The sequence below is a fragment of the Vombatus ursinus genome, unplaced genomic scaffold (assembly GCF_900497805.2).
Source record: "Vombatus ursinus unplaced genomic scaffold, bare-nosed wombat genome assembly UNPS02011591.1, whole genome shotgun sequence".
Taxonomy (NCBI): Eukaryota; Metazoa; Chordata; class Mammalia; order Diprotodontia; family Vombatidae; genus Vombatus; species Vombatus ursinus.
The window spans coordinates 1,340,012-1,353,407 of NW_020951369.1; the positions used below are offsets into that span (position 1 = coordinate 1,340,012).

The 13,396-nt window shown below is 34.8% G+C and overlaps 1 protein-coding gene across 1 annotated transcript in view; it reads right to left on the reverse strand.

Annotated features, from left to right (window-relative positions):
- GABRG3 (gamma-aminobutyric acid type A receptor gamma3 subunit) overlaps positions 1-13,396 on the reverse strand; it is an 802,344-nt gene that overhangs the window by 107,589 nt on the left and 681,359 nt on the right. Inside the window, exon 6 of the mRNA XM_027856641.1 lies at positions 466-603. Coding sequence (XP_027712442.1) covers positions 466-603 — 138 coding nt within the window. The remainder of the gene's footprint in view (positions 1-465; positions 604-13,396) is intronic.

Below are 13,396 nucleotides of genomic sequence, written 5' to 3' on the forward strand. Positions count from 1 at the left end.
CTTGGTATTGAAAAAATATGATAAATAGTTTGTCTTTGTTCCTTATATTGCAGGTAGAAATGTGTGTATATGACATCAATAGTGATGAAAATTTCCACATATAATAATGCTTCACAAGACTGTTCAAGAATAATCCTAGATTAAGGCTCTGTCCACAATGTTAAATAAAAAATAAATCAATAATTCAATGCAAAAATTGGTCCTTGGGGGCAATACATACATAAATACTCACATGCTCAATACAAAATGTTTGGTATATGATAATCAAATAGTTGATATATCTATTTTTTTTTAATTTTATGTATGTGGTTTTTGTATAATGCAACATAAAACAAAGCAGTTGTCATACTTGTCTGGCATAGTTAATGAAATACCCCAAAAGTGTCAAGACAGGGGTGTGTTAGTAAATTGTTAACCATGTAAATAAGCAGATCTTGGTTTGGAGTTTCTGTATCTAGTACCTACCTGCAGAAGTTTTCACAATTTCAGACGTGTTCCTGAGACCCATGAAGTCAAATTGATAAAGTCGCCATGATTTCTGATCAGCAGCCTCCACTGAATTTTTCCTCCATCTATAAACCATTTCTTCTTTGGGGTAGCCATCTGAAAATACAGGACAACCATCAAACTTAGTGGGGAAATTTCATAAACCATTAATTCTACAGTCATGTTTTCTGACAATTGATGATAATTTAAATGCTTGAGGTGCCTTTTACCAATAGTTTCCTACCACGATTCAACTAAAAGCAGTTGCAATGTAAAGAAATGCAGGCACCATCCAAACAAGAAATAATGATGTATATGGAAAGTATATTTCAACCTTAAAATGTTGAGCACATGCCAGTTATTGCTTATAAAATCTTATATTTCTCTATAGAACTCTAGAGGAAAAACATTTATATTTTTAATTAATCCATATTGTAGACTAGTTAGTATTCAAACAATATTTTTGAGGGGAATAATTTGGGTTCTTAACTAATTGTAACTTCTTGAAAATTGATGCCTAATCATAGGCAGCAAGACAAAAGGGTTTTTAAAATAGAATGTTGAATAAATCACAATAATTCTCACCTTTTTATATTAATGTAGTTCAATTAACATTTATATACCAATTGTAGTCAAATACAGTGCCACAACATAAGACTTCTTTTCAACATGTAATTTTGTATTAACCAAGTAATCATGTTCAGTAAAAATACTAAACAACTGGGATGTTTCTAAATAATGCAAATGAAAAATATTATATATGTGTGTGTATATGTATATGTATGTATGTATACACACATATATATATCTATATCACAGATGATAATAGTTTTTATTTCTCTTTTATTACTACTCTTTGTAATTACTGCCATGGTATGGTAGGCTGGCTGTTCCTTGTAACTCAATTTTAAAAAAGAATGTTGAAAATTGTTTTTACACGTAATTGAGGGAATATAAAATACTAAATAAATAAAATACTAAAAAAAATACTTTAAAAAAAAGAATCTCCCCTCCCACCTCTCCAGTACAGTTTTAAATAATTTCTTGTAAAGGCTTATGGTATCTGATAGATTTTGTTCCCTACCAGGTAGTGCATTTTTCCTGGAATGAAAGAATGCAGTTGAATTTTCCAAAGAAAAACTAGTCCCTGAGTAAACATCTCTGCTGTTTCAAAAGATAGATAGCCAGGCCCAAACCCTCCATTACTAAATTTGAACTCCATAGTTTTATAGCAACTCACACATGAAAACAAACAGTAAGAGAAATTTATCACCACCATGAGAGTTGGAGGTCCCCTGCTTCCATGTCCATATCTCACGTAGCTTATCTACCTTAATACATCCTTGCTCTGCTTATCTGAGAGCCAAAATGACCATTCTCAAACTAAATCGGTACCAGAAAATGTTTGGACACTGTCTCATAAAGTTTGCTTCCAATCATTGATGTTGAGAATGAACTTTCCCCCCTCACCCTTCTGAAATTATCTAAGCTGATGCCTCTGCTATTGCATCATCATAGAAAGTGGACATTTCCTCTTCTGCTGCTAAGCCCATGACCAGCTAACATCGGCAAAATAAGTTTTCTAGATCATGAAGAACTACATTAGATGTGGAGCATCACAAAGCTACTAGGTTTCTGGGGAAAGACATAAGGTATACAGACAACTTTGGCTGCATCACAACTGTTCCGAAAGCTGGTCTTTTGTATTTTGCTGTTCCTTCTTTCATGTTAGTTAAGAAGAGGGGTAGCATATGGACTGTTTCATTCCAGTGTAATTGATATCATAAACTATGTGTTTTCAAGAAGAGGTGAGCTATGAAAGGACATTCCTTTAATGGCCAAGCTTTCTTTCAGCTGAGATTCTTTTGTTGTATTATAAACAAACATAACCTGGGCAAGTCACTTAACTCTGTTTACCTCAGTTTTCTCATGTGTAAAATTAGCTGGAGAAGAAAATGGTAAATCACTCCAGTATTTTTGCCAAGAAAACCCTAAATGGGGTCAGTAAAGAATAACACTGAAAATGACTGAACAACAACCACAAATAAACATGAAGTCCAGCAGCTGTTTTGAGTATGAAGTTCTACCCACTCCATGGCTGTTTGGAGACCAAGAAGTATTTTCTGATTCTTTTCTGTCCATTAGCCTGTACTCTGAAAGTACTTTTCCATTGCTCCTCTCATTTTTATTATAAATGGAGTTAATGGATTGACTATATGAACTGTGATTTTTTGATTATCTTACAATTACAGATAACTATCTGGAAAAAAATAGATTTACCCTATTAGGGAGACCATGTGATACAGTAGATAGTTTATTAGATTGTTGTACTAAATCCACCATTTATCAGCTTGAAGACTTAGAGTAAATGCTTTTTTATGACTTTTGAGGGATAGGCACCTTTAGAACTTACCCCACAGGATACTAAGGCTCAAATGAGATAATAAATATAAAACATTTTACAAACCTTAGTCTTTTTATTACTATTGATTTGGTATGCTACTTTAAAAAATTAATGAAATTTCTACAGAGCTGACATTTCCCTATGTTTTCTTAACAAAATTCTATTGTAACTTTCAATTATAAAAATCATATTTAAAAAAAATCTTTAAAACTTATATTCTTACTGGAGATAAACCTATCCATGTGGTCAATGTAGTACTTTAATACTATAAAGTTTATTAGCTGTTTTCAGATTTTTTTTCACAAATATTTGGCCAAACTGAGCAAATTAAAGAAAATTTTATGTCTCTTGCTCTATAAATTCTTCACCCCATCATACATTGCCACTATACTTAAGGATTAAAGGAATGTCCTTTTATAACTCACCTCTTCTTGAAAACACATAGTTTATGACACCAATAACATTGGAATGAAACAGTCCATATGCTACCCCTCTTCCTAATATTAAAGAAGAAATAGTAAAATATAAAAGGTCAGCTTTAGGAACAATTGTGAGGTAACCAAAGTTGTCTGTATACCTTATGTCTTTCCTCAGAAACCGTGATGCCACACACCTAATCTAGCTCTTCATGATCTAGAAAACTTCTTTTGCTCTATGATTTATTCCTCAGTTCTGTCTTCTAGGGAGCTTAAATGCTGACCCAATTCCTGCTTGCTAGCTTAAGGCTAAACAAAACCAACTTCATTCTGCCCTAGAAAACTATTTTCCACAAATTTTAAGAACATTATTGTTTTCTACCTGTCTGAGTTCTCAAATATGGCCACACATTAATGAAAAAAAATTCAACTGCATTCTTTCATTCCAGAAAAAATGCACTACCTGGTAGAGAACAAAATCAATCAGATACCATAAGCCTTTACAAGAAATTGTTTAAAACTGTACTGGAGATGTGGGAGGGGAGATTCTTTTTTTATTTAGTAATTTGTATTCCCTCAATTACATGTAAAAACAATTTTCAACATTCTTTTTTAAAACTGAGTTACAAAATCTCTCTCTCCTTCCCTCTTCCTTCACTGAGAAGGCAAACAATTTGATATAGGCTATATATGTGTAGGTCATGTGAAACACATTTCTGTATTAGTCATGTTGTAAAAGAAAATATAGAACAAAATAAAAACCCAAGCAAAATAAAGTTAAAAAAAGTATGCTTTGCTCTCTATTCGGGGTCTATCAGTTCTTTCTTGGGATGGAAAGTATTTTTCATCCTAAGTTCTTCAGAGTTATCTTGGATCACTCTATTGCTGAGAGTAGTTACATCATTCACAGTTGATCATCTTACAGTATTGCTGTTACCATATACAATGTTTTCTTTCTTCTGCTCATTTCACTTTGCATCAGTTCATGTAAATCTTTTTAGGTTTTTCTGACAGCACTTAGGTCATCATTTCTTATATACAATAGTAGTCCATCACAATCATATACCACAATTTGTTCAGCCATTCCCTAATTGTTGGGCATCAGGAGAGGATATTCTTAAAACATCAGCACTAAAGGAGCCTTGAATTTGGAGACTGAATCCTACCTCTCATTCTTTGCTACCTGTTTGACTCCTGCCAAATCAATTAATCTCTTGGGGCTTCATTTTCCTTCCTTATCTGTAAAATGAAAAGGACAGGACTTATTGACCTCTGAGGTTTTATAATCCTAGAATTTCTTCTAGGATCCTAGTTGTAAGCCCAACCTATATTACAATAAATAAGGTATTTTTTTGGTCATTGAAAAATGAAACTTCAAAAATAAAAGTGAAAATCAATCAATCAATATTTATTAAGCACCTGTTATGTGTTAGGCACCACACTAAGCACTGTATAAACAGTTTAAGCAGCTTTCACATTAAAAAATATCTTTAGGAAAACTGAAACTATATTGTTTTGAAGACACCAAGAAAACATTTTTGGAACCTTCTATCTTTTCCCTGTAGGTTTATTTTTGGTTTGGTTTGGTTTGGTTTGTTCCAAGACCTATGATTTCACTGGTGTAGAGTATTCCTAATAAGGAAATTCTCTCCATGAATTTAGATCTGCCACTTTGTGGTGTAATAGTCTTAGAGTTGTCTGGGGGAACTGAGTGTGTAAGTGACTTGCCAGGGGTTATACAGAAGACACAGTGTCAGAAGTGGACTGAAAATCAGGCCTTCCTGATCTTAAGCCAGTCAAGCCTCTATTACATGTCAGAATGCTTCCTGTTAAAGTCGCTATTAGCATTTAAAATTCTATTTAGAATGTCATAATAAGCTAATGATGGGATAATAGAATCTGATAATTTTCATTAAGATCCAATTATAGCTACTGGAGTTATGGCACTTTATTATATATTATGCTGTCTCTCATCATGAGGAAAGGTGTTGCAGTCACTCCATTTTCTCTACAGCCTAAACTCTTTATTTTCTTCTCAAATAAGGAAAAAATTTAATTTGGGATAGTAAAGACCTTAGAACATTGGCAAGACTACAGCTTGCATCAGGTAGATTGTTATACGTGGTAGCTCTACATAACAAAGTGCAAGCAACAATTTGCTATTTTTAGGTGTTTAAATCTACACATGAAGAGTAGTGTGGTAAAGTAGATAGCAACTGGCCTCAAAGCCAGGAAGACCTAGGTTCAAGTGCCCCTTCTTAGAAACACTCTCTGTGTGACCCTGGGTAAGGCATTTTAACACCTCAGTACTCTAGGCAATTCTTCAAGACTATACATTGTCTGGGCAATTGGCTCTCAAAAGGGGTCTCAATCCACCTTTGTCACCAAAAAGGTCTAGAGTCGGGAAGACCTGAGCTCAAATCCAGCTTCAGACACTTACTACCTACGCAACCCTGGGCAAGTCACTTAACTCTGTGTGCCTCAGTTTTCTTATCTATAAAATGAACTAGAGATGAAAATGACAAACCAGTCTAGTACCTTTGAAAAACAAATACAAACAAAAAAAACCCCAACAACTCCCAAACCCAAAGGAGTCACCAAGAGTCAAACACCACTGGAAAAAGACTAAATGGCATAACATGAAACACATAATGCCTAGAAAGTACCAATCAGCATTGGTAGAAATTTTCTCACCAAAGATGTCCCTATGCCAACAATAAAAGCACAGGTGTAATTCTTATTCCTTCAGTGTACAAAATCATTTACGAATAAGGCAAGTGACTAAGTGTTATCTCTATACCTGTAGCAGGAATCATGTTCTCATTTCCTTCCACCTAGTCCTTCAGATACTTGCAGCAAGTGGGACAAGGAGAAGGGATTGAGTGAGACGGAAGAAGAGAGCTCAATGAACAATGTCTCCGAGTCTTCATGCTTTCTTCTATCCCTTATGCCTAGTTTCTTTCTTAAAATAACAGCAACTATTTATATTTATATGGCACTTTAAGGTTTATAAGGCACCCTTCCCACTACAATGCTGTGAGTTGGTGCTATATTATTATAATTCTCATTTAACACAGGAAGAAAACTAGTCTCAGAGAGATTATGAGACTTAACCAACTGCCATATAGGTAATGTCAGAACCAATGTGAGAAAACAGGTCCCTTGATTTTAAGTTCACACTTGTTCCACTGTAATGTGCTGCCTTCCAGCCTCAGAAGTGTATAGTATTTACTTTACTCTGCAGAGTACTGTAGAAAAAACCATAGAGACAAAATCCCAGCCTTCTGTCAGCTTACTGAATAAATAGTGCTCTCAAGAGGGCTCTCAATCCAACTTTATCACCAAATAGCTGTCACCCCATTTTATAGATGAGAGATTTATCAGAGGGCTTCGATGGTTTGTCCAAGGTCATACAGATGGTAAAGGGGTAAGGAGGTATAAGTATAGCTTGAATCTGAATCCAAGATCAGTGTTTATTTTCTACTGTCAACCTCAGAACTTTGCTGACTAATAGAAATAATTAACAGCCAAATTCATATTTGCTAACCATGAGTATCAGAGAATCATAGATTATCAGAATTTGAGGGGACTGCAGAGGTCATTTATTTCTCAGACACTTTTTTTGGGGGGGGTTTCAGCTCCCCCATCAATAAAGTGAGGGGTTTGAAAAAGATGACCTTATAGCCCTCTTAAACTCCTGACATTCTATGGATATTTCACCCTGGGCAAGTCATTTCACTTCTTTGCACCTCAGTTTTCTTATCTGTAAAATGAAGACAATGACTTGTGATATGGTTTAAGCCTTCATTAAACTTTCTGTTTCTTTTATCCCTCAGGCAAATACACATAAATATATGTGTATATGTGCATTTTATAGATGTATATATGTATATGTGTATATATACCTATATTATCTATAGCTATATAATGTGAGAACTCTTTCTTTGAAATTAACGAAGCTCATTTTTTTTTTGTTTTTAATCTAGTTTGACAGTCCACTGGGAAAACATGGAACTCAGAAAGTTCAGAAGGAAAACTTTAAAGATAGTTAGAAATATGAATGGTTTTGAATGTAGTATGTATATATCTGTGGGGCAACTGAATCATATTGGAATTGAGTCTAGGAATATCGCTTAAAATCATTGTCAGACAGCCTGGTGAAAATAAATTTTTTTTGAGTTTCACTTTTTTTCATTGTAAATATGCATGAACATTGGATACAATTAATATAACTTGCACAATGTAATTCCCAGGGTTGTTGTGGGGACTGAGTGAAAGAATATATTCAAAGTGATTTGCAATCCTCAAAGCACTATTTATATATCAGTTATTATTAACTTATTGCTATCACTATTACAATTAAAATTAAGGTAATGCCTTGCAGTTTTCAATGTTTTCCACTCCAAATAATCCCATTAGAGAAACATTGTTATACCCACTTTATAGATGAGGAATTTATCAGAGAGGTTAGATGATTTGTCTAGGGTCATACCGCAGGTAAGTAGGGGGAAGGAGGTATAACTATAGTGTGAATCTGACTCCAAGACCAGTGTTTGTCTTTTACAGTCAGTCTCATAACATTGCTGACTATTAGAAATCATTAATGGCCATATTCAGATTTGCTAACTATGAGTATCAGAGCATCACAAATTATCAGAACTTGAGGGGACTGCAGAAGTCATCTTGTCCAACCCCTCCCTGAACAAGAAAACCCTCTACAATGTCCATGACAAATGGTCATCTAGACTTTGCTTGAAGATCTAGAAAGAACACTCTACTACCTTCTGAAGCATACCATTTTTTTTTTGTGGAGCTCTACTTATTAAAATTTTGTTGTTCACATTAAGCCAAAATTTGACTGTAACTTCCATCAGTTTCTATTGGTCTTCCTTTCTTCAGCCAAGTCTAATCTTTTCTCTACATGATATACCTTCAAATACTTGAAGACAAATATCATGTCCCTCTCTCTTCCCTTCTGCAAGTTAAACATCTCTATTTTCTTCAATCTGCCCTTCATATGACATAATTTCAAGGTTTTTTATCATTATTATTATCTTTCTCTGGATACTCCCCAGTTATCAATGTCCTTCTTAAAATGTGGTACCTCAAACAAAATACAATATTCCAGGTGGTGTCAAACCATCCATCCCCTCCATGGCTGGCATAATTTGTTAAAAAAGCTGAATATTTCTCTGTCTTCCTTGTCCATCCATCCTGTCCTCAATTCCAGATCTTCATTTGGTCCACAAAATCAGAACCAGTAGCATAAATATTCCATACTTATTCAGCATTTTTTTTGTACAGAAATCTGCAGATGTTAACCCTCAATTACCCTTTGAGATAAAGATATCATTTGTCCTTTAGTATCATATCACCACAGCTCTGAATTTTCTTTCCCATAGACAGTGCCATTGTTAAAAATTCCAGCTCTTCAAGCAAAACACTGAAAAAAGATTGACTCCCTTCCTCCCACTCTTCCTAAAAGCCCTCTGTCACTGTTCACCCTAGTGCTCTCTTCTACCATGTCCCTGTGAATAATAGAGGAACTACCTGCTTGGAAGTTACACTTATGTCCACATAGATAACCTTTGAAGGGTTTATTTCCAGGCATTCATTTATCTATTTCTGGGCCATTTCTTTTTCACTCTGCTGCCTTTATGTATAGGTTGACAGGTCAAGAGCCAGCACTACTTTGAGGGGAATTATGTTGCCTAGCAGTCTTTTGTCTGGAGAGAAGCAACATTTGTGTTGAGTGATGGGAGTTAAATGGTAGTGTCCTTGGTTATAGGATTTGACCTACTTTGAGAAATGCATGGAGAACAAAGGGGGTAAAACTCATTTTGAAAGAGGCATAAGGAAGCTTTTTTCAGCATCTCATTTCATTTCTATGCAGGAATAAAAATGGAATGCTGCCTTCCTAATCCATCACAATCACTTTTTCTCCTGTCACTGCTGATGTATGCCATATCAACAATTATACTCAGCTGACTTCAAAGAAACTAACTTTCCCACTACCTAGGCACATGGACTACACCAGACCTTCTAGTGACATGACCATTAGTTTTCCACTTGCTGCTGAAATATTGCTGAGGTAAGTAATCAGTAGCACCTTTGAGGTACTGTAGTATACCAGTGTTAGTTACAACCTGGACCGTTCCCTATTTTTCTCTCCAAATGAATCATAATGATTATGTCCCTTTAACCATGTATTTAGTGGGTGCTATATCATTTTATGAATTCCTTTAAGAGAATCTTAAGCCAGACTGCTCAGAAACTACACCAATGTATATCAGAAAAACAAGAACAAAAAACTAATAACTAAAAAAAAACTAGAGAAAAATTAGTTCATTTAAAGCACAAAGAAATTACTACTTCAATAATAGGTGCAGTTTGCAATTTATGAAATAGAAGTAAATTCTATTATGTCTTCCTTCATGATTGTTATATGGATCAAATGAGATAACATGTAAAAGGCTGCTTTGTAAAGTATAAGGTAATATGGAAAATGTGAAATATTTACTATTATTTTTTTTTTATCATTTTGCAAGGGTAGCTAGGTGGTATGTTGGATAGGGCACTGGGAGTCAGGAAGACCTGAGTTCAAATCTGGCCTCAGACACTTACTGGCTGTGTGACCTTGGGAAAGTCACTTAATCTTGTTTGCCTCAGTTTCTGCATCTGTAAAATGAGTTTGAGAAGGAAATAACAAACCACTGCAGCATCTCTGCAAAGAAAACCCTCAATGGGATCATGAAGAGTTGAATATGAGTGAACAACATTGTTCAGTATTACTATGATGATGATGATGATGATGATGATGATGATGATGCATGAAGAAAGGCCAGCCTTAGAGTAGGAAAGTTTTAGACTTACCTTTGGCCTATATTGGCTGTATAACTTTCTTTGGTCAAGTTATGAAATCTCTTATTGGGCCAAGTGATTCTTTAAGACAGCAATTCACAGAGCTTACCTGGTAGATCTAGTGCCCGGGCCTATAAAATCACAAGTCTGAAATAATCCCTACTTCCCCCGCTAAGAAAAAAATTACTTTTTATCATTGTCATCATTAATTTTAGCAACATCTAGTAACAATGGATAGGAATAGTATTTTATGTTATAGTGAAGGACCCCAAGAAAGGTTTCTGAAGTTGGAAATATTTAATCGTTAATACCATAAAACCTGGCATTTAATGCAGAGTCTGTGGTAACTCAGCCTCTCGCATTACTGTATATTGTCAAGGAGATAAAAAAAAGTAAAATGGTGTGTGTGTAAAGGGTGGGGGGCAGCGTGTGCATCTACATGCTTGTCTTTTTAATCTACTCATTCACCTATTTCCTAGTCCAGATAATTAAGTAGCTAAAAAATGGACGACCATTCATGAGTTTTAAATTAGGTGTTCCTTTTGTATAACAGAAAAGCCAAAAAAGGAACAAAAAAAGTAAAGGCAAAATGTAAATGCATCTCATCTGCAGCACTAGGGTTTAATGTTCTTAATGTATTCTAATGGGTATGGCAATTGTTCTATGGGCTGAGGCATGAACAATAGTGCATTTATAATGTTGAAAAGCCTGCTACAAATCCAAACTCCTTGTCACCAGGAGGATGTCTGGGTTTATTTATAATACCCAAAATTCAACTGCATTCTGGGGTCATGGGAGATCATCCAAGCATTTTGATGAAGCTAACCTTTAACTAGGATCTGTCAAATTCCACTCTAAAGGTTTTTATTTTACCTCTCCTTAGACTTAACTCCCAAAGATATTTTACTTTAACTTTTTTTTTTCTGGAACCTAAAACAAAATTTTAAGCCAGTTATATGGCTCTTAACCTGAGGTCTGCTGCTATACTTAAAAAGAATAACTAAAGCAAGATACTACCTGCATCCAGAGAAAGGACTGATAAATAGAGAGTGACTTCACACACACACACACACATTTGTGTCTAATAGTGGCCATCTCTAGGGTGGGGGGAGGGAAAAAATTTACATGATAACTTTATTATATATTTGAAAGGAATAGCAAGTTGTAATAGATTTGCAATTTCATGTACAATCATCTTTTTATTATACTATGTCATGGAAATGCTTGTTTTATTGCATAAATTAAAAATATAATAAATAAAAATTTAAAAAGAATAACTAGCTAGTTCTTCTGACAGATGGTCATGATGTCAGAACAAATATTTGTTGGGTTTTTTTGAAATGTAAAAACAATTTTTATATAAGGCTCCTTAAATATCTGGAATTCAAGTGACTAAAAATGTAACAGATGAACCCTACTTAGGACAAATCAAAACTCGTTTTATTTTACTTTCAATCCAACTGGTGTCTATGCACAATTGCTTGGGCTAGCAAGGGAAATAGAGTAACCAAAAAGATAAAGACAATATCTTATGTGAAAAACCTGAATAAATTTAATTCCATTCAACTCTCACACTATTTTAATTTAAAAAAAATTCTCTGTCTAGGATTTAGTGCAATGTAGAAATGAGCGGCAAAGAAAGGAGAAATTTATGTAAGTTATTTGGTCACAAAAAGACCTATAATTTCTTCATAGTAAATGATTTAAACAGTTTTTAACAAGGTGATAGTAATTATCCTTTATGTATATTCCACAACCAAATCAAAGTGACAACCATAGATGCTACTCTTTCAACAGGTAAAGCAGAAAGAGGACTTATTCTAGAGACAGAAGACCTGGATTCAAATGCTACCTCTGATGATCATTACCTGGGATTTAAATGCAATACATAAAATAACCCATGTCAAAGGAAAGCGGAGGATCTGGCTGGCTTGCTCTACTTGACACAGTTGTATGAGGTGAAAGAATCTATTACATACTACTTCTTTCACTGATGTCCTATTCTGATATTCCACTATTAGCTGGTAGTGACCCTAGATCCATGAAGGCTATAGCAGAAACTTAACCAAGACCTGACGGTATGCATGGTTTTTTATTCTTGGACCATCTAGTGCAGGAGAGGTGGGACAATGAGCAGTGGGGACACACAAGAATAGCAATTAACAGAACTTTATGACTGCTCCTCCATTTGCAAATCTGCGAAATATCGAAACCACATTGGGGAAAGTCACATGTGGAAGGGATAACTGTGCTGCATTTTTCAGTGGATTCTTCCCCCTTGAAGCTTTATCCAACTTGTCTTTATTTTTATTGATTTTTAGGTGAATGTTATTTCAATTGTTTCTATGGGGCTGCCGTGTCCTATGACCTTGACATTCCTCTGACCTCTTCAGTTACATTGCAATTACTCTTTTGAGGCTATAAATCAACTTTTCTCTCACTCAGGCTGGGTTATTCACCATTTTTTTTCAGTTCTTGTTCCTCTACAACTCTCCTTTTTTCCGTGGTGATTCAGATCCCCTAATCCTTGTTAGGGAAATGCCTCCTTTCATGAGAGTTGGTTACTAGGACTCCACAGGAAACTTGTATTTCTATTAGTTACCCCCTCGGGGATTAATAGTGACTATGCTTAGAGATGTGATGTAGCAGGGCTTGGAGTCGGGCTCATATGTTTATAGTGAGGCTGTTCACTTAGTATTCTAGGTAGCATAATCAACATCATCCTTTCAATCCTCACTGCTTTATCTTTCAGAAAACAAAAGCAGTTTTTGATTCCTCATTTGTACCTGTTTATTTGCTTCATTTTTGAGGAGAATTGTAAAAGTCTTTGCTTCCTAAGGGGAATATGACATTCTCTGGAAAAGCATGATTTTTTAAGTATTAAACAAATCAAAAACTTACGGAGAATTTCTCGAAGTCATCTAAAGAGGAAGCAAGTCCTAGGGGCCTAGGGATGAGTTTTTTTTTTCTTTTCTTTAGTTCTGTTTCCTTTGTAATTCATGGAAATGTGTGTACATTTATAAATATTGTATAGACTTGTAAGAGAAAGATGCACTTGTAATAAAAAAAACTAAGAGGATAAAGATAAAGTGGAATAAATAATGGAATTAAAGAGAAGGGAGGAAATTAATGGGAGGCATGAAACAAAAATGATAATGGAAGTGTTATGTATGATTAAGATTCAATAGGAACTGTCTGTTGGGTCTTTAATTTTTTTTGGTGACGATTT